At 37.9% G+C, this 26,966-nt stretch overlaps 1 protein-coding gene and 3 long non-coding RNA genes across 8 annotated transcripts in view; 2 read left to right on the top strand and 2 right to left on the bottom strand.

The window, feature by feature from the left end:
• Positions 1 to 7,329, top strand: part of LOC140915687 (uncharacterized) — a 38,025-nt gene extending 30,696 nt beyond the window's left edge. The window contains exons 3-4 of the long non-coding RNA XR_012160246.1: positions 4,965 to 5,100; positions 5,380 to 7,329. This is a non-coding gene — a long non-coding RNA (uncharacterized lncRNA). The remainder of the gene's footprint in view (positions 1 to 4,964; positions 5,101 to 5,379) is intronic.
• Positions 1 to 26,966, bottom strand: part of CPEB4 (cytoplasmic polyadenylation element binding protein 4) — a 185,787-nt gene that overhangs the window by 17,092 nt on the left and 141,729 nt on the right. For all 5 annotated transcript variants that reach the window (XM_073355775.1, XM_073355773.1, XM_073355772.1 and 2 more), the window contains one exon: positions 24,510 to 24,591. In XM_073355775.1, coding sequence (XP_073211876.1) covers positions 24,510 to 24,591 — 82 coding nt within the window. The remainder of the gene's footprint in view (positions 1 to 24,509; positions 24,592 to 26,966) is intronic.
• LOC140915688 (uncharacterized) lies at positions 66 to 19,415 on the bottom strand. Its single transcript, XR_012160247.1, has 2 exons — positions 17,702 to 19,415; positions 66 to 11,218 (listed from the first exon to the last, which is right to left on the bottom strand). It is a non-coding gene; the product is annotated as an uncharacterized lncRNA (long non-coding RNA).
• LOC140915689 (uncharacterized) lies at positions 10,560 to 26,208 on the top strand. Its single transcript, XR_012160248.1, has 3 exons — positions 10,560 to 11,360; positions 17,061 to 17,175; positions 26,125 to 26,208. It is a non-coding gene; the product is annotated as an uncharacterized lncRNA (long non-coding RNA).

Raw genomic sequence — 26,966 nt, forward strand, 5'->3', positions numbered from 1 at the left:
TAAAGTTACTTGACACTGATTCTGCCATTCTGTGTGTTCCCTACCCCTCCAATTTTAGTGCCTCCTAAATTTGATTGTGTTAAATTTACAGGAAAACTCTTGATCAAGACATACAGGATACAAAAAGGTGCCTGAATTTTTTTAAGTTAAGGTTGCCAAAAAGCCAGCACAAACTCTAAGAGAGTTCTTGATTAACTTACAACTAAACAGGAAGCTTTACTGCTGCAAGACCAACAGACAGTCACAGTGGTGAAGCGTAACAGCTTTGTAGGCCACTGCCCTCTGCACACCTCCAGAGATCTATGGACCACAGTTCAAGAACCTTATGCACTCCCTTATTAAAACTGATGTATATACATGGTAGCTACAACTACTGTGCTCCCTCCTCTTTTTGTGTGCACCTTTTTGGGATGAAAGTGGAGAACATTCGACTGCCAAAATAATTAAGATGATCTCTACATCTATTAGAACATGCCCAATAACTCATTCCCCACTCACAATTACACTTAAAAATAATAATGCAGTCCAAATCCGTAACAGACAGGAAAACAACTCTGTTCCAAAATCTGAATTTCCTGGAGAGTACTATAAAACATTCTGAATATATTACCAGTTTTATTTTCTTTCCTCATTCAGAATTCATCTTGCAGACCCACCAGTAGCTACAGCATCTAAATGTTTTAAACCCACTACAAATCATGGGTATTTAACCCACGTGCAAGAAAGCATATCGATCTAGTTTACTTAGGTGTTTATTTTATATTTACTTAACTGATCCTTTTCTGATGGGGACATTCAACACACAATCCCAATGAGAACGTATCGCTAAGCATTGGTCCTCAGTTGAGAATATAGCCACAAGTGCTTGGCACATACATTTCTTGCTATAAATAATAGCTTACATTTTGGGGTCTTTACAAGTATAATTTCCGTATAGTAACTGATACTGCTTTTTTTGAAATAAGAAATCTAAGGTGTTTTTACAGTTCCCAAATGAGTGAAAAGCTATGATAAGCTTTTTTCCATGCAATGACCTTGCCAGTTGCTTTGCATGCTGGACAGAGAGCTGAGAAGCTTTTGTGCATTTAAGAACCTAAAGTGGTTTCAAAGTGTGCCCTGTCTATAAAATCATAAAATCCTGTCATCTGTAAATTGTTAACAAAACCAAAACATACACAAACTCACCTATCTGGTGCACTGACTCCTGAAAACTAGCTATTCAACATAGCTGTAATTCCTGAGAACGGCCTATGTGACACAGAGATGTAAATCAGCAGACTCCTTGCTGTTTTGCCACCAGATTTTGAGAACGAACAGTATTTCTCAGGCAGCAAGACTCCCACTCCAAAAAAAATAAAAAAGGAAATACAAGATCCATTCAAAATCATTCAGCATTATGCTTGGATTCTGTTTTTTGGGGTTTTGGGTTTTTTTAATTAAAAGTATGGCAGTTTTCCTTTGTAGTTTTCCACATTTATTTAATCTAATTCACTGTATTTAGGAGCCCAGTATTTTGTGCACTTTTTGGGATATTTGGGGGAAGCGCTGCGTTTTGGGGAGGCTGCAGAAATGCCTGACTAAAACTTACTAAAGCCTTATTTGGTAGATGACTTTCATTATTTGCTTTAGAGAAATCTGTGCTTTGCAACTGTACTAGCTAAGATTCTGCTCAAATAAACTGTGTAAGGAAACAGTTACCAGTGGTGCAAAGTCTGTCTCCTCGTTCTTGGATAAAAGGAGATCTGTCTATAGTTAGCACTAAAAAGTAAGACCACTTCAGTGTTACTTTTTTGTACGGCTTCGTCTTCACTGATTACCCTAGTTTTTCTTGAATTCCTCTAAAATTTAAGTTAAAACATCAAGGGCTTGGCTCATACCCAAGAAAATTGAGTGAAGGATGAAACTTCCTTAACTCACTTCATTTTGCCAGAAAATTGCAATGTACTGTTATATTGCAGGTAAGGTCACCCACTGCTTTGAATAAGAGGGCCATAACATCTGTATCACTTAGACCGGTGGTCCCCAAACGTTTTATGTCACCGTTACCTGTAATGTAATCTGTCTGCCTCACCCGGGCCACGGCCGGGACTGCGAGATGGGGCCTCGGCTGGGGCTGGAGTGGAGCTGGGTGGCGTTCCCTTCCCTGTCCCCAGTGGGGGCTAGTCCAGGCCTGGAGCAGAGCCAGGGCTGCGGCTGGGACCGCGAGATGGGGCCTAGACTGGAGAAGGAGCAGAGCTGGGTGGTACTCCCTCCTGGGACCATGAGATAGGGCCTCTGCTGGGGGCGGAGCTGGGAGTGGGAGTGGAGCCATGGCTGGGGCTGGGAGCTGCAGGCAGGCTGGGGCCACGGCCGGGAGCAGAGTCCCTCCCCGCCCCATGTGGGGGCTGGCCCGGGGCCTCGCCGCACCCCCCCCCCAGAATGTTCCTCCACGCCCTGCCCCAGGAATGTTCCTCCTCTCCCCGCTAGGGGAGCACGTACTACAGTTTGGGGTCTACTGATCTAGTTAATATAATATTTTTACTGTTAATATTAGCCTAGGAAAAAATTTCCCAAGAAAGTAAGGGGTGAGCAACTTAGTCTAAATTTCCGTTCTTCTGCCCCCTCAATGTTCCCTACACACCTTTCAATTTGAGTACAGTATGATTTTTGCACTTCCTCATCTTCAAGGCACTCCTCAATGAGTCCATTTAGATCCTTGCCTCCTCATACATCTCCCACCTCCACTCCCTCAAGACCAGGTGAGACTTTCAATGGTTCTTCTTGTCTACTGGTATCTCCATGCCAGCTGTCATGGCTAGTATAGTCTGCCAATTAACATATGTCAAGCTTCTTCCATCTTCTTTTTGAACCAAAAAGAGGAATATGTAGTATTACATTAATGTGCTCAGCCCTGTATAAGGCACACAGATAGTCCTTGTCTCAGAGAGCTCACGATCTAGAAGACAGACCTAAAGGAGAAGATACACTGAAGAATCTAGATAAAAGGGTCACCTCAGATTTACAGTTCCTTAAATCCAAAACCTGCAACAAACACTGTGCGGGAGAAGCCCTGGGCCCATGCAATTTTTGTGGGGCTCCTCACAGATATCCACTCATATGGAACAACTTGCAGGACTGGGGCACTAATAATGTGGTTTTTATGTGTGGGCTGAATGAGGGGGCTGGCAGCCTAGCATTAGGAGGCTGTTCCATGCAAAAGAGGCAACATGTAAGATAGCACAAAGATGGGAGCTGGACTGACACACAAGCTCCATTTAGCACGCCAACCTCACTGATCACACACCACCCTGTCTGCCTAACACTACATCTACACTAGGAAAACAAAACATTTTTATACACGTCCTTTAACTCTAATTAAAATCTAATGTAGACAGGGCAACTATAAGTTAGCTGGTCAAAATAAACCCGGAGGGAGCAGCCTAAGGTTTACATTGACCAACACACGTTTAAAAAAAAAAAATCAAAACTGCCTTGTCTACATCAGGATTTTAATAAATGTCAGCTGACATGTCAAAAAAAAGACCACCTTTTATTGTAGCCAAGACCTAAATGACACTTTTCTATCTTGTAGATTACTGTACCTACGTATGCCTTCAGTACGGAAGCGTCTTAAGACAGCAATTCTATTCTTTGCCTAGCACACCAACCAACATAAGGCACTTGCTACTTTCTACTTTATATTGGTCCATAATACGCTTTTTTTTTTTATTTTTCAGTTCTGACACTGAAATAAACCAGCTTCATTAGTAAGTTTCAGTTAATTTGAAGTCTTCACGCACTAGGATATTGCTGCGGCTGCAAAGAAATGTTTATTTTAAAAATAAAAAGGATAAACGTTCCCATTGAACTTAGATTTATAATCGAGTTTTTACACAACCTGACTACAGTGGCAAATGTGACCCAACAGCACCTGTTTAACAAGAATCATTTCTATTACTAAGAAAAATAAAAGGTCATAAGTGAATATTACTAGGGGAGGGGTTGGTATTCACTCTCAGCCTGTATTAGAGATTGGTCTGACACTTTATTCTGGCCTTAATAGCCCTGAATTTTGGAGAAGCCTTGAGCCAAATCTGAACCTGCGGATGCAGAGGAAACAGGGATAGTTACAGAAAACAGTAACTCCCAAAAGGCAGAGTGAATAAAAATCAATGATTTTTAAAAAATCTGATTTTTTTTAATTTAAATCAGATTGTTTTGATAAAATGCTTTTTGAAGAAAAAAACATCTAAAGTAGTTTTAATTAAGCTACATTATAGCTCAAAGATCTCTCATCATGGAAGAGGGATTACAAATTCCTATTCTACAGTATGAAACAATATATTCATGTAATGTTTAAGAAAAGTTTTGTAAATGAGTTCTAATAGTTCATGAACTAGGAACCCAATTTTATGGGGTTCCAGGGGCTTCTGTATAGATTATTTAGGTTAAGCTTTCTATCTACCCAACTGGACTCAGTGCTCCGTCTGGAAGATACCATCAGAGATGCTTAGTTTTGCAGTTCTCAAACTGTGGATTTGTGTCTCCAGAGATAACATGCTTGTTAACAGCAAAAATGTTTTAAAATAAATAAATATATAGAGGTGAGAAATAACAGAGCTCAACCCTATTGTCCCTCTGCAAATTTGTGTACACAAAGTCAATCCATTACTTCTCTCTAAAAGTGCAAAGTTTCATAAAGTTCAAGGAATAGAAGATTACTGGGGGCGAAATAGATCTGGACAAGAAGTAGTCTGGAGATAAATATGAGAAGAGAGGGACAGGCAGTAGAAACAACAAAAGGGAAACTGTTTGAGCAGCATATTCCAGAAGTCTTGAGGTCTTTCTGAACGTAGTCTTCATTGATTTGAGATCTACCATACCATTCTCTCACTAGAAGGGAAAACCTATAATGGCAGCAGGCCGTAAGAGACCACCAGTTTGAAAATATTCTAATAAAGTTCTTCTACCTGTGGGTAAGACAGGCATGCATGCAAAATGCGAACAGTGCAACAAAGAAATGCAAGGCCCGAATGAAACATCATGAAAAGTGTTCCCTCTCAGGAGGAAGCTGTGTTGAAGATGATGAAAGGAACATGTCTGAACATGCAGGATTTTCAGGTTGGTAAACCTTTTTATTTCATACGTCTTTCTTAAGGACTGCCTGTCTTCCTTCTGAACTATTCTTGAATTCTCATGTTTGAGCAAAAAATATAGTTGTTACTCTATGGTACTATAATTTTAGATGCAGTTGTGATAAAAAATAAATAGCTGAAATAGGCAGATCTTCCTTTTACAATTTCACCTTTAAAGTAGTACTGAGTGTCAATGTAATGAGTAATACTAAATGAGCAGTATGGTAATAATAATTAAATAACGGCATTGACTTATTTTGTTTAGGAGAATCCATCCTCAACATACAGGAGTCTGAAGACTATCTACCTTCAAGATCACCATCATTTTCTATAGTTTCAGAGTTATCTGCCAATGACAGTGTTTCAGAGTTATCTGCCAATGACAGTGTTTCAGAGTTATCTGCCAATGACAGTGTTTCAGAGTTATCTGCCAATGACAGTGTTTCAGTCACATCATGTTGGTCACATAGTCACAGTATATTTATCACCTGTAGCAAAAAGAAAAAAAATCTCCATCATCCAGAAACCACCATAGGTGGTGATCAAGTTTGTGATAAGAACCAGCAGATTACAAAAAAAAAAAAAAAAAAAAGTTAATTGATGAAAAAGTTGCCCAATTTGTTTATGCAACAAACTCCTTTCCATATGACTGAGTACCCACACTTCATTAACATGGTTCAGTCATTAAGACCAGGATACAGTTCACCCAACAGAGCAGATGTCACAGGCAAATTGCTGGATACAGTGTATGAAAGAGAAACTGAGCAGTGTGCAAAAGGTCTAAAGGGTAAAATTATTAACCTGAGTCTTGATGGGTGGGAGCAATGATCCTGTTGTATGTGCTTGTGTGGTGACAAAAGGGAATGTCTTCCTTACAGAAACAATTGATACAACAGGAAATGCACACACAGCAGAATACTTACAAGTAGCAGCAATAAAAGCTATAACAAACAAAAATTCAAAATGTCTAGTATGCAGCTTGGTCATAGACAATGCTGCAAATGTATCCAAGAGGAGTAGAAATTATTTAGAAGAGAGTCCCAAGCCCATATGGTTGCAGGGCTCACTTGATGCACCGCATAGCCACATACTTCAGTGTTCCAGAAATAAAGGCTAATGTTGTTGAAATTGCAAAATACTTCTGTAACCACCATTTTGCAGCAGCTGCTCTGAAAAAAGTGTGAGGAACCAAGCTAACTCTCCCACAAGACATGCGATGGAACTCAGTAGCAGACTGTTTTGAGCACTATATCAAGAATTGGCCTAATCTGATGACAGTCTGTGAACAAAATTATGAAAAAATAGATGGCACTTGTCACAGCCAAAGTTCTCACCACTGGGCTTAAGAAAAATGTCGAACACATGCGGAGTACCCTGAAGCCTATTTCTGTAGCCTTGAACAAAATGCAGGGAAATAGCTGTTTTATTGCTGATGCTGTTGGAATTTGGAAGGAAGTGGGTAAGATCTTAAAAAGAGAAATATGCAATGACAGAGTTAAATTACAAGCATTAAAAAAAACAAATGGGACAAGCACTATCTCCAGCTCACTTTCTTGCAAATATTCGCAATAACTTGGTACCAGGGTCAAACCTTAACTGCTGAAGAAGAGGAGTTGGCTATGACATGGACATCCAGCAATCATCCCTTCATAATGCCAACTATAATAAACTTCAGAGCTAAGGGTGAGCCATTCAAGAAATATATATTTGATGATGATATTTTAAAGAGTCACACCAGTGAACTGGTGGAAGTCACTCAAGCACTTGGATTCAGAGACTGTTGAAGTGATAATCTCACTTTTAACAGCAGTAGCTTCTTCTGCCAGTGTAGAAAGAATATATTCTTCCTTTGGACTAATTCATTCCAAATTGAGAAATCATTTGGGACCTGAAAAAGCAGAAAAGCTTGTTTTTCTTTTCCAGATTATGAACAAACAGGAAAATGAAGGTGAAGACGACCAAGTTAGCTACAGAAGCCAACATTTTAAGTCACAGTCAATTTAATGTTTGAGATTTTTTTAAAAAAATATTTCATTTAACTATTTTAGTTAAAAACAATTTTAACGAAAACAAACCTGATTTTAAAATACTTGAATGTTTAAATTGGAAAATTCATATGCTTGTTTTGTTAAAATATTATACGTTTGCTGTTGAAGAAAAAAAATCCAGAATACATAATGTTGTTGTTTTAGTTAAATAAAAAAATTTAAATGTCTGTCTGGTGATGTTCTCCTCCTAATACAGCATGGCAAGGAAATCCTCCAAATACTAATAATTAACCTGTTGAATTGGAGATATTTATGAAGTCATTGGGAGGTGAACTATCTGCTTCAATTATCTTTGGTAAATGAAATAACCAATCATTCATTTTCTGACATAGCTATAAAACTAATCTGAAAACTTTTCAAAATAAATCCACTTTAAAAATGTATAGTGCATATCTTCTAAAAATGAAACCTACATCTATCTCTGAGTTGTGAAGAATATGTATTAAGGTTATAACAAACCAACAATGCCCTTTTATGTAGAAATCCATAATTAAATCTAGTCTTCCTGACTAGTGATTTAAATCAATCAACATTTAAATCAATCCACCAAAATGTAAGGATTTTGCAAATGGTGCCCCCATGATTTATTTTTATAATGAGCAAATATATAATTAAAACAAAAGACACAGATATGAAGTGCATCATGCAAAGACTAAATAACCAGGGTTCAGAAACAGACGGTATCGGCGTAGAAGCACCTCTCAAGCCTTGTTCTCATGAATCTTAGTTTTTATTTTAAAAAAAATGAGAGTCTCTTAGCTGTTATTATGAAGAAGTTCTCTGTTTATAGTTTTTACATAATCAGATACAGTTTGCCTGTGTGAATCTACAAGGAGCCTGGAGCAACAGCTCAGAGAAGTGTGAACTGCCCCATCCAACTAAAGAATTAAATTACTATCACTGGACATCTGAGTTAAGTGTCAACATTGTTAATAGTTTTATTCCTCACGTAAGAAAGGAGAGAGAGGATCACAGATCTGGAGTTTACTGAGTGACATGTTATTTTGGTGCACCAGTGGGTAACATCTGGGATAGACCACCACTCCTTCTCCTTAAATCAAAGAGCCTAGTCCAAGGAACCTATAGCAGAATCCACGGGCATATTCAAAAATTCTGTGGCCTGCAGGAACCACTGATCTAGTCTGACCTCCTGCTTGACACAAACCATAGAACTGCCCCAAAATAAATTTGTTTGAACTAGAGTATATCTTTTACACAAACATCCAGTCTTGATTTTAAAATGTTGGTGATAGAGAATCCACCACAAGCCTTGGTAAATTCTTCCAGTGGTTAAATTACTCTCATTGTTATAGATATATGCCCTATTTCCAGTCTGAATTGGTCTGTCTTCAACTTCCAGACTCTGGATCTTGCTATAGCTTTGTCTATTAGATTGAACACCACAATCAAATATTTTCCCCAAGTAGGTATTTATGAACTGATCAGATTATCCCTTAACTCTCTTTTTGTCCAGCTAAACAGGCTGAGCTCCTTAAGTCTATCACTACAAGGCATATTTCCAATACTTTAATCATTCTCTCCTCTGAAGCCCCACCAAGGAGGAGCAAAGCTCAAAGACTCCAGTGGAGCTCAGAGAGCACACATAATTTGAACGTCTGTACAATCTACAATGAGTGGTAACTAATTTTGGCAACTCACATGGGAGTTTATTTGTAGGTAAGAGTATGGAAAAGTACCACCACTTCCTTGCCACATGACCCCAAAAACAAGCACCCAAAAAACCTGCTTATTACCTTCCTATACTACCTAGAACCACTGCTGAAATCTTAGGAGCTGGAAAGTTTGCATTTCACAGTCAACCTACACATGCTTAGTACTATACTATACCGAGCACTATACTAAACTGAATGTTTAGTACTATACTGTTAGTGCAAGCCCTAAAATTCGATATTTAAGAGTGATCAAGCTGGGCTGCCCAAATGACACATGGTTTGCAAGTTCTCTCTAATGCAGTGATATTTTGCTACTAATTTCTCGACAAATAAGAACTTGATGCTACACTGAAGTGTTTGAATCTGTCCTTTATTATACAAGACATATCAGGTTGCACCACTTCCAGGTGAAAGCCTGGGGACAGAAGATCACTCAAAGAGAACAAGGACCCACCCCGAAATCAGCAATCATTTAAAAAATATTAGAGATGTGAACAAGCTTTAGAACTGAGCGTCAAAGCAAGGGATACGAAGGCTGCCTCTAGAAAAAATATATGTTGTACATTTATTTCAACTAGCTTTCACAGTTACTTCTCTGAATAGTATTTTTTCTTCTTCAAAATATGAAGATTCACTGCATTGGCTGGACAGTTTTCTTTCCATTTGAAAAAGGATCTTCTTGCTGTTGGACTTGGGCCCTGACTGATTACCCAGAAAAGTTGAAGTGTTCTAAAATAACTAGACTCTTATTTCTATTTAACTTATCTGTTGTTTTCTGAGAAAGTACTAAGATTACAATCTAAGCCAGATTTCTACCACTCACTCATGTTGCATAGCATCTTACTCCATGAGTAGTTCTATTGTCTTTAAAAAGCCAGATTGTGATATTCCTACTCATGTTAAATAGTACCTTATACCATGAGGAGTCCCAAAGAAGTCAAGGGGCAACTTGTGAAATAAAGTACTAGTCAGTGGAAGTAAGATTTCCACTGATTAGAGAATTATTTAATTCACAGTATCTACATTCAAACTACTCAAATAAAAGGCAACCACTTCTCTTTTATACAGCACTGTGTATGTCAGCTGAAAGTTCCTGTCTTGGTCTGTATACACTTGCTTTTTAAAACAGAGACAACCACATACAGCTTAAAACCAGAAGATCCCTTTTAATTACACAATCAAAAATGAATAATTAACACAGAAGTTGGTGTGAAAGACATGTATGTATCCCTCTCAGTGATATTTTGCAATCTGTACAGAAAATAGCTTTTTAATGCCATAAGATGTGATTAATACATCCTGATCTATGAATCTTTGTTTTCGCTCTCTAACTGCATATTCTATGTACTGCAGCATCACTGAAAACAATATATTTTATGTTAACAGGTGGCCCTGAAGACTCCCTTAAAGCTGGCATGGGAAACAGCAAGCATGAGTCAGATAAGATTGTACTTATTTAAAAATATTAATGTTGCAACTTTAAGTATTTTAACTTGAGCTAAGTTTACTACCAGGACTTCTGAGGAAGAAGATTGGGATAATGACTCCAATCTTTCTGAAATGGTTAGAGAAGGGGATTCTGCTTATGCAAGCAAAAACACACCCATTGAAACAGGTATGCTGCTACACCAGCCCACCTCAGCTCAAGACTAAAAGCAAGCTGCAAAATACTGTGGCCAGCCTAGTATTAATGTACTTCTTGACATGCCACGTTTATAAAATATTGATTCATTTTTGTAATGACAGGACCATGCGGTGTGACCAATGAAGTTATTCTGAGTATTTGTTTATTCCATTATAACTATATTTGAAGCAGCCATTCACATTCCAGGTCAGATATCCATGTGTGTACATACATAGGCATGCTCAAACTGGGATTGTCATGAAAGTTGCACTTTCACATAAATTTGTGCACCTATATGATAAAATGGGCATTACAACAGAATGCTTGTTTAGATGAAATGTTTAATCCGATTTAGGCCAGAAAAGCTCAAATTGTCATAAGGCAAAATGAAAATGTCATTTTCATGCATTCCTAGATTCTTAAATTAGAAGGCTGGAGGACTTAGTTTGAATAGTGATTCCAGGCACGTGACGTACTGAAAGGGAACATGTAGGAGACTTTACATGACATGGATTTCTCATACAAGTCTTCAAACTTATGACATTGGAGAAAGATGTGCATATTATTCTGTAAAATAAATATTGGCATCAAATTCTAAGAATACAAGAAAACCCATGTATACCTACAGGAAACTCAGATAATACGAAGCACTATATGCAACTCCAAAAGGTACCATAAATACAAAAGTAGGGCTTGTTTGGCTCCAGAATAAACAGCAGAGTGCCTTCAGATATACACTGCTGTTGATCCTGCAGAATCCTATGAGAAAAAAATGTGTTTTGAAATATTTCTCTTTTCTTTTATTACGGAAGAGCACAATACAATACTATAATCACTGTGGAGACAGGCAACACCCTGACTATGTCTTGGGATTAAGATACTTCTGGATATTTTTCCTATGGTAAATTGAATGCAACTAATTAGATGAGTCTACACAGTAACACATGGACTGTCTCTTGCACTTCTCAACTGTTGGGAATGGGCTAAACCCTAACTGAATTGGCCTCGTTAGCACTGACTCCCCACTTAGTAAGGCAACTCCCCTCTTTTCATGTGCTGTATATTTATACCTGTTTACTGTATTTTCCACTCCATGCTTCTGATGAAGTGGGTTATATCCCACAAAAGCTTATGCCCAAATAAATTTGTTTGTCTCTAAGGTGCCACAAGGACACCTCGTTGTTTTTACTACCCATTCGTATATCATAGAATATCTGGGTTGGAAGGGACCTCAGGAGGTCATCTAGTCCAACCCCCTGCTCAAAACAGGGCCAATCCCCAATTTTTGCCCCATATCTCTAAATGGCCCCCTCAAGGATTGAACTCACAACCCTGGGTTTAGCAGGCCAAAGCTCAAACTACTGAGCTATCCCTCCCCCTATACATTGAAGAGGAAATGCCAGATCATATGTTGGTGGTTTGAATGGAATAAATGGGCATGAGATTCTGAGTACCGCCAAACATAAGAAAGACTGTGCCACAAGCTTTAATCAGATCCCTTTTTGGATCTTTCTTGGGGCAAGCAAGCTGGAGATCAAACTTGCACAGGTATTATAAACCAATGTGTTAAGCAGACAAGATCATATTGTAATAAAGTTTCTGGTATTTTTATAGTACTAGGGCGAGGGCCTTATTTGGATGATTTTAAATTTAAAGTTATCACACTATAGTCTATTTTATAATTCAACATTAAGCAACCTCTGTTTTCCAAATCCCTGCTGAAAATAAACTTCTTCCACAAAGCCTGTGAAGGTTGATCCTTCTGAAGATATCAGCACTGTCTTACATTGTTTTCTACCAGTATACGCTGAATTGTTTGTCTGAATTAGATTGGCTCTGTGGAGTAGGGGAAGAGATCCTTACTGTTTGTTTGGCACAGACCAGAACAATGGCATTTTAATAATATGTTCTAATGAAGATCTTTGGGCATAAATTTTGGGGGAAAACCTTATAGTTTAACATATTTAACATTAATTGGGAATGCTCTGGAAAACTGAAGTAGAAATAAGTGGCTCTCATTTGTTAGGACTTTAATCTGCCTACTCAAAGTTTCTCAATACCGAGCAGATTTTGTAGTGTTATATTTCAGTATATCATAGGGATCTGAGCAGAGAGGAATGAATGTCTTCGCCATTTATAGATATGAATCTACCATTTATGCCCCCCTATCCTCTACACCACCACATTACTAGCATTATGGTATCCCGCTTCTTAATATTAAAATGTGATTTTATGGACTGAACCCGCAAAAGATGATCTGCATGCACTGCAGCCACCACAGAACTACCAGAGATTATGAGCCAAATCGTGGTCACATTCACTACCATGGGACCAGGCTATAATGCAGTTTACACTGTCCTCTGGTGTCAAAACTGAGGTGTGCACTTCAGTACTCTTCTGAAGTTTCATCTCCAGTTTTTAAATCTGCTATACATCCTAAACATATAATATATATCACGTTATCCGAAGTATACCACTATCGTTTCATAATTTGTGACATTATACCAGTTATTTCAATCGACTGACAGGGAACATAATTTCAAGTAGATCTTATCTTTACACTTCCTTGGTGGTTCCAAGTGATAAAAATCAATTCACATATATTGACGGAATCCTACAAAATCTCGGATTTGAATGGGTTAGATGATGTGAAGGTGAAGTGTTATTGCTATATCCACTTTTTTTTAAAATACAGAGATTCAAGGGGTTCGGTTTATGACACGGGGGGACAGGAGAAAAAGATTATCACACTTTTTAGAACAGATATATGCACGTATTTAAAAATGGTTTCATAATTGAGAATATGAGCTACAGCAGGGGTGGGCAAACTTTTTGGCCCGAGGGCCACATCTGGGTATTGAAATTGTATGGTAGGCCATGAATGCTCACAAAATTGGGGTTGGGTTCAGGAGGGGGTGAGGGCTCTGGGGTAGGGCCAGAAAAGAGGAGTTCAGGGTGCAGGAGGGGGCTCTGGGCTGGGGTGGGGGTTGAGGGCTTTGGCAGGGGGTGTGGGTTTGGGGTGAGGCTGGGGATGAGGGGTTTGGGGTCCAGAAGGGTGCTCAGGGCAAGGACTGAGGGGTTCAGAAGGCAGGAGGGGGCTCAGGGCTAGGGCAAGGGGTTGAGGCACGGGAGACATTAGGGGTGCAGGCTCCAAGCGGCGCTTACCTCAAGCAGTTCCCAGAAGCAACGGCATGTCCCACCTCCGGCTCTGGCATGGCCAGGCAGCTCTGCGCACTGCCCCGTCTGCAGGTGCCGCCCCTGCAGCTCCCACTGGCCGCAGTTCCCAGCAGACAAGGCAGAGCCCCCTGGCTGCCCCTAAATGTAGGAGCCGGAAGGGGGACATGCCGCTGCTTCCAGGAACCAGAGTGCTCAGAGCAGCCCTCGACCCTGCTCCCTGGCTGGAGCAGGGCAAGCCCCAGACCCTGCTCCCCAGTGGGAGCTTGAGGGCTGGATTAAATCGGCTGGCGGGCCGGCTGTGGCCCACAGGCTGTAGTTTGCCCACTCCAATCTACAGTCAGATAGGAAAAGTGGTGCTATATGAAACTGATGGACTTTATGGCCAAAGGGAAGGAGTAAGTAGGACTTTGCACACTACAGGTCCTCTTGGTGGAATACTTTTTTCCAAGGGATTATTCTAATCTGTAATTTATCTTGCTAAACTATTTGTGGATGAGAAAAGAAAAGGTATTAGGAAAAGCTGTAAAGCCTCTTCCTAAACTTCCCATTCATACTCCCAGATCACATTCACTATTCCTTGCGTCTTTTATATAAGCATTTCTCCTCAAGCAGATTCTGGTCTATTACCATACTTACAGCTAAGCAATTTAAATATATGGGCAGGCAGTACCCTTCCTATGATTTAATGAATAGCTGGAAGTGCAATTCATGCACGATTCACAGCAAGAGCTGGATTTATGTTGGCATGTACTAGCATGCTGCAGGATTTAAACTAGCATGGATTTTTTTATGGTTAATACTAATAGGTTCAAATACACTTACTTTTATCTGTGGAAGGATTGCTCACAGGTCAGTTTGGAATTTTACATGAGGTTTTTGTGTTTTTTACAGCTTCCTCTTATTTCACCCCCAAAGCAACAAGTAAATGGTAGTCCCAGCAAAAGCAGCAGCAAACATATCCCAGCTGTTTGCAGCCAAAGCTTCCTCATTTCTCATTTTCACAATAACGAGCAACGACAAGAGGGCTGTTATTTTACAAGCAGTAATTCATGTAGAAACTGGCTGTACCACACATATTCCTCATCACATGTAAATTGCATCACAAAACTGGAATAATTTTTTTTTTTTTTAAAAAAAGAGAGAGACTCTCCACTTGCCCTGTCAAGGTTTTGAATCGTTGCCTGGATGGAAGAGAGGCTTGGATACCACCAAAATTTTCCCAACAATTCAATTCTACTGAGGACAAGCATGATACCCTGCTGAGTGTCTCTTTCCACAAACAGCGCTTTTAACCCAGTACAGGGCTTTATCCGTCCAAACCTTTGTCCTGTAACACTTATCACAGCTTGGAAACTTCCAGGAAACATTACTACTCTTAGATGTTACTGGGAAAAGATTTTATACCCAACTTAAATATCTTAACTTATTTGATCATGAAAATTCCACATGTTCCAAGGACCAAATTACTCTTACAGATACCTACATGGCCTCATTATTGTCAGTGGAATTTCAAGGTTATAAGCCAAAGTGAATTTGTCTCCATATTTCTATGGTCTACTTTACAAAGGTGCTGAGCATCTGCAACTCTCACTGGCTTCAACTGGAGATGCAGGTGCTCCACGCATCTGGAGGTCAAGCCATCGGTGGTAGATTTAATAAAATACAGCATATCATACAGATTTAATAAAACTGCTAATCAACTTGTATTCCACAAACAATGAAACAAACCACGCTAGGATGATACCTATTTCTTAATATGTCATTTAAAATTTAAACATCATGTTCATATTCACCTAATTAAAAATTATTATCGTAGCTTTATAGCTAATGTCCTCAATGGCTAAAAAATTAAGTTTGGCACTACACATGTTCAAATTCTAGATTTGAATTTTCTGGAATCTTAAAATGACAAGAGATCATAAATAAATGAACCACATGTAAAATTTCAGTCTGCTGAATAGTAACTCCTTTGCATATAAACACAGATCACCCAATACTGAAGTTATATTTATATGATCTACGAGTGCTATCAGAATTAGTTTACAATATATTTTTAAGAGATAAAAAGTATAGCCATAAACCAATGGCAAAATCTGCTGCCATCTTTTTAACTGTATACATTCTGTTAGCTTTTAAGAAGTGGAATACTGGCCAGGTTCATCAAGGTATACATTATTTTCTTTTTAAATTAAATGAATGGTATTGGTTTGTAAGCATTTGTGTAATTAAACAGACCCCAATATCAATAAAACGGTTAAATTTCTAAAGCAGATATCAGAGTTCTCAAATCATGAGTCAAAACACAACAAAAAGTGACCTGATAATTGTACCTGCACTAATGCATAAGTTTGTTTATTCTTTCACTTCCGCAGAGAAGAGACCTTGTAGGAAATATAAGCATCTCAACAAGCACTGATTTTAGTCAGTTATCCCCTGACAAATATCACAGGCATGGGTTCTCAAAACACATCACTTCTGTTTCCAAACTACTGATACCTGCTTTCTTTTTAAAATCCTAGGAAATGTATTTAAAAAAAACATTATTTAGGCTGCAAAGTCAAGAATTCAAAAGTAAGGAAGTGCACATTTATAGTTGCCCGTGCAACTGTAATTTGCACCCCCCCCCTTGCACAAATGCATTATGATGCAGTCTTTAATTACATGATCAGATAAATACTTCATGCTAAGTGATCTACTGTGCCTCAAAAACTGTATTTTAAGCATCGAAGAACACTCAGGAATCAACTTAGCATAAAAGGCAATTTACATCTTATAATTACTATAGTGTTTCTAAACATTAACCAAAATTTAACTCTTATATTTTCAGTCTGTTAATTTGAATTGTGTTATGATTCTGATTCATTATGGCTGCGAAATACAAAACAATTTTACTCAAAAGGTAACATCTTAAATGCTAAATTCCTTTGGTTTTTTTACAGTGGCCATGGGATCACGCAGTGACAGTGTGGAAAGGAGGCTCAGATACCACTGTGATGGCTAGCCTTATAAAAACCTAACTCAATATCTGGTGCCTAATCTGAGATTCCATGAAGGAGCCTGGTCTTCAGAGGTTGAGGCTCACCATTTTCTGAAATTCGGCCCCTATATGTTGTCTCAAGTTAGGCACTCAAAATCACTGTCACTTCTGACAAGTCTTGACCTAGGTCAGTCCCTATGGTGCTCTCCCAGAGCATCTTGTCTTCTTGTCCACACAGGCTATTTTTTAGACTAACTGACAATTTCTGAGTTAACTCTGAGTCTACATTGGTGTAAATTAACTCCACAGTTATATTATTATAAATGAGAGCAGAATTTGGCCCTATTTTCTTTGGAGACAAATGTCTCATTCTGTGCTGGCACTAAACAAAAGTAATCACTATATAAATTAGAGATCAATTTTAACCTTAAATGTTTTTTTTTCCAGTCCTGAATTAGAATATGGGGAAGATGACCCTTTAAACTATTCTCCTGACCTGAAGAAGAGCTTTGTGTAAACTTAAAAACCTGTCTCTTTCACCAACAGAAGTTGATCCAATAAGGTATGTTACCTCACCCACCTCCTCTCTCTAATCTCCTGTATGTTTTATAGTTTAGTGAGAGATACCAGTTTTGCATGTGTGTTATGAGTGAGATTTACATTATGCAAAAAAAAAAAATAGTAATAATCAAAAAAATCATGGGGCTTGCATGTGACTTCAAGACTCCAGCCATTTTTAAAAGCTCCTCCATTTTTACTAAGGTTTACATTACATAAACTAACATGGTAACAATCCAGTATGCCACCAGGAAGTACAAAACAAATTATCACCTTTAAAAAAGGACTTCAAAAAGGGATGTGCTTTAAATAGCGTTACAGTGAGCTATTCACTACACATACAAGCCAACCTGTGCACCCCCACCCACGTTCCAACAGGAATCTTCTGAGTAGGCAGCAGCTTTAAAGCAAGCCAGAGAGAGCTGGCTAATGTTACATTTGCAGTTTCATTATTAAGCATGCAGTGACTGCATGGGATACCACAACCCCATAAGTACACCCTCTTCCTGCCCCCCCAAGAGAGAAGTTACCTTGTGCTGCACAATCTTCATACGCAAATTAGGACTGATTCTTGTATTACAGGCACTTAAGAAAATAGCAGCAACACAAACACAACAGAACAGGCACAGAAAAAAACAAGTATTTGGGACATACCATAACAGCAGTAACTGCTGGGGGAGTCAAGATCATTTTCTTCCTTCCTACACTCCCCACCAAGTCTTTGTCCTCTCCCATCCCCACCACCACACACACAAAACCCTTTGCTTTCGAACAAACTGTATTTCAGGGTACTGTAACACTTATACAAGCTATTCCAATTCTTTCTGGAATTAAAATATGTGCTCTCAACTGCAGTTCACAGTACTTGGTATCATCCAGCCAGTTCAGGAGATTGAGCAGGTTCCAGAAAGACAAGCAGGCAAGCCCAAGTAATCTTTCAGTTTATTTCTTCATAGAAATTTTAGGACATTTTAATGATTTTACACACTTTAGGCTCAAAGTGTGAGTGGGTTTTTTGTTTTTGTTTTGGTTTTTTTGTTATTTTAGTTTTTAAATGTAAACCAGTGAGCTTCACCCACCTCATGCATATTTTTCCAGAGCTGATCTGATTCTTAACCAATTTTTTCTTGCTAAAACTATTAATATCAATGCCATTTCTATTTTTTCCTACATATGGTACACCATGCTAAGTATCTCTTCAATGCATATCTACCCCGAGTTCAAATTGAGACCAAATTCTGTGACAACTAGCTACATCAAGACAAAAGTTCACTTGCCATCATCAGTCTTTCTATTTTTTTAACCTACAATAATTCGAAATTAGGCCAAACTGCAAAATTTGGAGCTGGGTTTGGTTATCCTACTCCTTTTTCCCCACCCTGCAAAAATGCCCTAAGAAGTTCATCTCAGATCTGTTTAGGAACTCAAAACAAATTCCCTCTTGATTTCTAAGTCTTAGGGCAGTTTATATATTGGTCATACCCATGTGACTGCCAGGCTCAAAGGAGGACCAGGAACAATCAATATGTTAAACCAGCGTCAAGAAGCAAAAGTCCTTGCGCTGTTCATTTTAGTTTTTCATTTACCACAGTACCAACATTATTTCTTTCACGTTTCTGCTCTGGTCTTCCTGCTTGCTATGAATTTTGAGTTCTTCCATATTTAAAAAAGTGAAATGATCACAATCTAAGGTGATTCAGGGTTTGTTTTTTAAATGGAAGAGTGGTCAAAAATTGGCCCGATAATAGGCATAAGAATCATGAAAGCCAAGACCTGATGATTGGTCATTACTTTTCCTTTATTAGTTTAAAACCAAACCTCCAGTGTGGCCTTGATTTCTGTTAGTATCTCTGTTTATTTCATTTTGTTAAAAACCGAACAAAATGATTCTTAAGAGATTATAATTTAGCTATTTTTAAATTGAAGGCTCTGGGAAAGAGCCAAAAAGATATACAGGAGAGATTGGGGAGAACCAACATACAGGTATAGGAAACACTGCATTTTATATATACATACATATAATATATACACATATAGAAATAAACATGTTGTAAACTAGAAATAGCTAAAGGGATTTAAAATAAAGGCTTCAAGGACTAGGTCAAATGATGAGTTAGTACCTTAGCAACATTTGGCAAGAATAAAAATCCTTGACTGTCACAAATGAAGAGTCTGGGAGTAGCATCCTAATCCATTTGCAATGGACAATTTTAGGACTGGAATCCTTTGTTCCCAGGTCAGGATTGGCAGAGTCATAGTGAGGAGACACCAGTGTCAGGTCTAGCCTGTTTCTTAACTTGTCTATTAGACCCTAACTTACAGGTATTATGTTCACTTCCTTTTTAAAAAAGTGAATAATTCACTTGTAATCTAATTTATATTATCAATTAACTCAGAAATCCCATGGGTTCTTCATTTTTACTGTGACAAAGTGAATTTGCAGGCTGACCACCAGTGACTACAGGCTGAAGTCATTTAATGCATAACTCACAAGTACTTCCTAATTATGGTTAGGACAAACTGGGCCAGTGTACAACACAATGAGGGGAAGAGGCAGTTAGTTTTTCACCATTTCATATTAAGTTTTATGTATTTAAGGTTCAAATGAGTAATGATCTTTTTTTTCTATAAATTGCTCAGAGAAGGGGGTGCACAGATTGGATCAAAGATTGACAGGCTTTGTGCCGCTCTTTCACCCAACCTAATATATAATACAAAAGGCTTCACTGATTATAAAGCTATATTGAGTGCAGGTCACATGGGTCTGCATTCACGCAGGATCCCAGTAGGGTACTGTGTAGCACTCCAAAAGTAAAGCAAGGGAGGAAAGGAGGAGGTGTTTTTGGCTATTAAGTTTAACATCCCTGCTCAGCATAAAAATATGTATACTTCTGTTTTTGTAGACCCCTTTAGGATGCTAACAAAAATCAAACCTCAGGGTTTTTTTTGTTTTGTTTTGTTTTTTTACTGATTATTCATGGTCACTCACTTATCTGGCCATTATTATTATTATTATTACTATTATTAGTTATTTACATTACCACAGCATCTATAGGCCTCAACCAGGATTAGGACCATTGTGCAATCATTGACATATGACTCTTTGTGTCACCAATTATCTGAGCATATATTTGCGGAACCAAATAGGATGTCTCAAAAACAAACCACATTCCAAACACTGCACAAGAAAACGCCAGTTAATTTCTTCCTTCCCAAGCGTTCAGAAAAATCTCTGTACAAGTCATTCCAACTCTATGACACAAACATCTTTTCCATAGGATCATTGTGGACCGTCACCCATTTTTAAAAATCTAGTAGTTTTTCAGGACTTGAAGAGGCTGATTGTTCTAGAAATATCACTACATGTAGCCTTTAACTCAAAGTAATCCATTTTGAGAAACATCAGGTCTTTGAATTTCATTTTCATCAGGTTGCCTCCCCCCTCTCCAATTTTCAGGTAATGTGCACACCATCTTCACATCTACCTCCCCGCCTGCCCCCATGCGCCCAATCCTTTTCAATTTTAGTTTACTCTTTCACTCCAAAGCCTAGCTTTTTCTCACCCTACCCATCTTCGGCCTAATTTTTCCCATGTATCTCTCATGCAGCTTTAGAGCTGATTCACATATTTTTCTTTGGCTTTTTCTAGACGGACTCTTTTACAATAGTGCTTTGCAGTGCTGGAAGCATGTGCGCCAGCCTACTACTTTAATCCCTTTCACTTTGCACCCTTCCAGGCAATAAGCGCCAGTCCCATAGCCTGGAAAGAACAGAGGTACAGGACAGTCACTAAAACAGCAAGTCTGCCACTACACAGCATTTAAAGACATTTCATTCTAGATGAAAGAAGGAAATATTTAGTCAGCCATCTCGTGTTACACCAATGCTCAAACTGCAATCTGGAAGACCCAGATTCAAAAATCAGTCTCTGGATCTCCGGCTCAGCTGAAGGCCGAGTACAATATAAAGAAGATGCAATTAGTCTCTAGGGAAAGGCTTCTGCAGATTGTCATTGGCTATGCAGAAGTCAGCACGCTCACTGTCGTGGATAAAAATAACATACTGAAATGGCAGCTGTTCAGGAAAGGAAATGGGGATAGGATTCAAGGGTAGAAAAAATGAAACAGCCACAAATAAAAATATTCTCTATCATGTTTTACAAAATCTCATCAGGATTTTAACACTGAATTTAATAGTGAATCAATGCTATTTTCAAAATGCTTCTCGAGGATCCACCCCCCCAAAAAACAACAAAAACAGAAAATATTGCCTTGTTTGTACGCTTATTATTGCGAGCAATCCAAGAACAACTGTTACACTTATTCATAAAGAAACCCAAGATTAATAAATATAAGACTTGATCAGTAAGTAGTTGGAGAGAGAATAGATTTTGTTTAGTTTTACTGATTGTTATGCTGTAGACTTCAAAACCAAAACTACCACTATTCTGTACAATATTATCAATATTACAATCCCAATATTAAGTCAGGCCATCACTTAAACTTTCAGGGGTTTTCGTCAAAGCCTTAAGAGACAATGGTCCCAACACTATGATTCCCAATCCCTAAACATCTTTCCCCCTCAGTTCTGAATTGGTCTGAAGAAGACTTTAAAAGGCTCACTTGGTGTATTTTAATATTTTTCCTTATTTCTGGAGTGCATTGTGCTATGAAAGGAAGAAGTAACCTGACTTAGAATACTGACACTTAAATCCTTATTAAATTTTATCAAAAAGAGTCAGAAGTTAGCAACAAGACCTATTAGATCACCTGGCCCAATTCCCTGCCAATCCCAGATTGTTTCCTACAGTATGTTTTCTACTGCTCTGTCCAGTCTATTTTTAAAGTCTCAAGCAATGGAACTTCCATCACTTCACACAGACGGACAATCCAAATTAGTTGAAAAACACTGCCCATGAAAAGTAACCCATATAAAACAAACTGCGTAACTATTTTTATGGATCAACTTATGTAACTGCAGGTATTAAAATAGGACAGCAAGATTAAAATGACAACCACAACTCATCATATTTTAAGATTCTTACCTTCTGCTGATTCTTTTAAACATAGTCAAGCTAATTCTTTTTTAAAAGGCACACTCCTTAAAATCCTACAGCAAATAAACCACTGCACAAGCCTGCTAAGCTATAATAGTAGAGAACAGGGATTTATGTACCACAAGTTTCATGTAAGTAACTTAAAAACGTAGCCTAGGAAATACTACTTTAAAATGGAGTACTTATGGCAAGAAACTTAAAATGGAAGCATTGTCAAGGTAAGTATATTTTTAGGGCTATTAACCGTAAAACATCAAAAAAGAATATTACAGTTTAGAGTAATGTGTCAATATAGGTCAAGCACCTCACGAAAATACAGTAGAAAATTTCCCAGAACAATATCTGATTGATGTTGCTGTGTTCTGATTACGCAACAATACACGGCGCTTTAGACCAAATATAGATGATTGTGCACTGGGGATTAACAAATCAAGCTCAAGCAAGAATTAGTATGCATCAGAAATATACACTATTCTTTGCTGACATTTATTCCACTCTTTGGAACACTTTTCACTTTAAAGTAAAGAACCATTTGAAAACCAAAGGACTTTTTCAGAGCAGTTAAACCAATCACAGTACTGTACAAAACTACCCTTAATTACTGAACATGACAATATAGCAACCTTACTTTGTTAGAAAACTAAATTTCTCTTAAAAGGCTCGTTTGGTCTGCAGCCACATCACTGTGAGCGTGTCAGATTTAATCAGCTAAAAAATTGGATTGGGCCCGCCTAATAGCTGTATGAAAGGCCTCCAAGTGTATTCCAGGTACTCAATTTAAGTGGGACACTTGACTTAATACTGAACTAAGGCTCCATTATGATGCTACGGTATACACAGCGTACTGCGCTCTGATGGCATGTGGGGGTAAAAAACAAAAACAAAAAACAAAGCCCTTACAACTTGCTGTTATTAAAGAGTAGCAAACCTCAAGGGTTGTCCTGGAGTCTCCAGGAATTGAAGATTAATCTTTAATTGAAGATTTTGTCATGTAATGAAACCTCCAGGAATACATCCAACCAAAACTGGCAACCCTATTAAAGAGCCAATGGCACTGGTACCCTTCTCCCCACAGGGAAACGTTTTTGTTTTCATTTTTAAACTCAGTGGGAGTTTTGCCTACTTAGAACTCCATTGTAGTTTCAGTTGGAAAGTTATTTCCTGCACTAAATTGTCATGCAGCTGCATTTCACCCCAGATCTGGATGCATGAACTTTTAGTATACATCTGTTAAGTACTTTGGGATTGTACTAGAGGAGAAGTACTATTAAAAAGCAAATCACTTTCATTAATAACACAAACCTTGGTGTTAGGGGAAATTTATTTTTAAAGACTACCATAAATCTGTTTTAGTGGCCTCAGGTCAACAACAAAAATGAGCATAAACCTTGAAGTGGATAAATAAGAGTAGTCAGACAACTGTAACCCTGAGACTGAAATTGTAAGATTAGTGTTTAGCACTGACCTGCAATAAACTAAACTTCAGGGTTTTATAGCATGTGCTGCTTTTATTAAGCAATATATTAATGTATATTAAAAGCATTTTCAGAAGACAGTTGTTTCTTTAGTCGAAATTTTCAGAACACTTTCCTGGGGAGCTTAAAACTCATTTCTTTTTAAATCTTTCACTGGCAAAATATACCACTCCTATATATTTAAGGATTTCTCATTCCTAAGGGACAGCACAAGCCTGTTCAATCTTTACTCTGGAGAAAGTACTGCATCAGGAGAACCTTGTAATTCAAAAGGGAAACGGACATAATTACACAAGTGTGTGGCATAATCAAGGGAAAGACTACTTGAGACAAAGTTGTGATGAAACAGCTTAGTACTCATATTAGACACTGGGTTAGTTAAATAAGTACCGAAGACATATTTTTGCAGAGACAGAAGACAGCATGAGTGGCTGAAGAGGGAAAACACTGTCAAGTAGGTAGGTATGTTTTACCTATCTGAATGAGATTCCAGAAACTAGGAATTTAATTTTTACATGGTGCATGTTTAAAAAAAATTCAACAATTCAAGCCACTTATTACAAAAAAGAATGCCTTGTGCTTCCATTTCATAGCATCCTTGATCAAGACATTACACACACACCGGTGTTCATGTGCATTGATACCTTCGTCTCTTGATGGAGCAGGAAAATGAGGCCTAGATGAGTTGACCAGCATGCAATATTCAAATGATACCTTAGTTGTTCAAACAAAACACAAATTTTGTATCCTGCCCAAGCACATCATCCTAATTATTTACTGCAGGAAACAGTCGCCTTCTAAATTTACCTTTCAGTGAATCATTTTCAGCTCTCATGATGTCAATCAGCGAGTTCTCTAGTGAATGCATGTCAAAAGTTCTTGCGCGATCCTGCAAGTAAACACAAACAAAGCCAGTTTAGACAACAAAATGCTATCCAAGGCTACCTCAAATATGCAGAAGCTTCTACTCCAGCCTAGGTTATTAGATCAGAATTAAACATATACAATGAAATTATATTTAAAGTAAAACTACAGGACTCTTGGGCTTTTACTAAGTAACAGTAAATTCATATCAGAAGCTTCAGTTTTGCATTAGTAACACCACGAACAAAATATCTGAAAACAAATGAAACTACAGTTTTACTCCTTAGAAAGCCTCATTGCAATAAGTAGTTTTTAAAACAATTAAAATGAGATATCCTGTATTAAAGCTCACTGCAAAGCAATCTCTCCTTAAAAAAAAAAAAGACAATATGTTTATCGTATTGACATTGAGCATTTATTTTGCCAGCCACAGAAATTCAGTCAGAACTGATACTGTTAAGAGGCCAAGAAAATTTGGGTTACTTTATGTTTGTTTTAAGAAAGAAAAGTAACATAAAATAGGAGTGTTCAGGTATATTTTAGAGTTGGCTGGAAAATGGAAAAACAAATGACACACAAGTTTGTTTTCCTTTTTCATCAATTTAGTTTCCACTGAAGTTTTCAAGCCAGCTGAAGTCTGGAGGCTGAACTACTCCAAAACTCTATTTGCCTAGTTTAATACTCTGCACCCTCAAATAAATCCTGTTTGAAGTAATGAAACAAATTGCAATTTAAGGCTCCAGTTCAGGAAAGCACTTACCAGTTTAAACTATGCCATTACAATACAATGTTAATCCAATGCTATACAGTTATCAGTCATTTTGGTGTCTGCACAATTAAAACTGAAGTTCACGGAATTTCATTTACTGCAAATATTGGTGCCAAACAGCCTAGTTTTTTGGTAAAAAGTTAACATTTTGTACTTTAAAATTTCACTCTTTAGACCCAGAACTTTGCAATTTTAAACAAACACTTAAAAACAAAGCACTAGACAAACTTTAGACACAAAAGGTGACTTGTATACATTACCATCACATCATCTGGATCCATTTGAAGTAAATTTACCAAGGATTTCTCCTTAGTGTCACCCTTTAGCATATTTCATAGGTCACCCTTTCTTGACTAAAACAGCCAATGCTCAACTGAAGAGAAAATCAAAGTTCACATATGTCTATCAAAGCCACTTATCTGGTTATCCAAGTTAAAAGTAATGTATTGCATTAATGTAGTAGTAGGTTTACAAACCAACACCAAACACTTTGGCCAAGCGTTATGGTTCTCAGTTTCTTGACTTTAGTGTCTATATTTAACTTTCATGTTTCAATAATACAGTCTTGCAAAATTACAAGTGTTCACTAGTCCAGGCACAACATATTTTGCCCCATGATGAAATAATTTAGTCATCCACCCAAAATAGTTTCCCCACACTACCCCCTCCCAGGGAAACAGGCAAGTAGAATTTTGTTAAACTATTATTAACAGACATTGCATTTAATTTCTGTGTTCAAAAAGGAGACCACCTCTAATCCCAGGTGTTCTATTTTGTTCATTTTCTAAGAGAGATTCACCTTGAAACCAAGACCAAGTGTGGAAAGTTTCTGCCCATAAGAAAACAAGGAAAGTTACAAGCAACTGTAGATAGGAGATTAGAGTGAACTTGTATACAACTATATCAATTATTACCCACCAATGTGGGGTTTAGTTTCTCTCTACATCTAGATGTGAAGCTAAACTTTTGCAAGGTAAGTAGAGCCAGATTTGCTCAGTATTTGGATGAGAAGTTAAAAAACCCTGCATAAAATGGTGCTGTATATTCAATAACTGATACTTTCATTTGCTTTAGTATTGAAATACTGCTGCCATTCTGGCTGGGCACTGTATTGCTGAAGAGTCAATCTTTAAATGAGAAACTGGTCATGGCCATTTGTGGTCATTAAATACTCCGTGGTATTTTAAGAGTAGAAGTGGTTGGCTCTGGTGTCCTAGCCTAATTCCTATTTAGTAAGTCACATTCCTACCAAAAACAAAATAGTAATTTTAACTGAGAATTTATTTTTCACTTCCCCTTTAAAAAAAAAACCAAAAAACCCACAACCTTGTGCGTTCCTGCCACAGAATGGTTCAAGTACCCCTCTCCAGAGAGAGCTCGTTACAGTAGCATGTAGACATTCCTTAGAGAAAGTCTGGCAGAAAGGTGAAGGTAGCTGTACTCTGGTCACTCACAGGGCAGAAACATTTACCATACTAATATGGCCAAAATTCAACTTGCTGTGTTTCTGCCTCATCTTTTCAGTGTTTATTTCTCACTAACCTGTATGACAAAAGAGCATACATATCTACCAAAAAATACTAGTTTAGGAACATTTGGTTCCTTATACCTTTTTTCCTCCAGCTTCACAT

Source organism: Lepidochelys kempii, chromosome 8 (genome assembly GCF_965140265.1).
Source record: "Lepidochelys kempii isolate rLepKem1 chromosome 8, rLepKem1.hap2, whole genome shotgun sequence".
Classification (NCBI taxonomy): Eukaryota; Metazoa; Chordata; order Testudines; family Cheloniidae; genus Lepidochelys; species Lepidochelys kempii.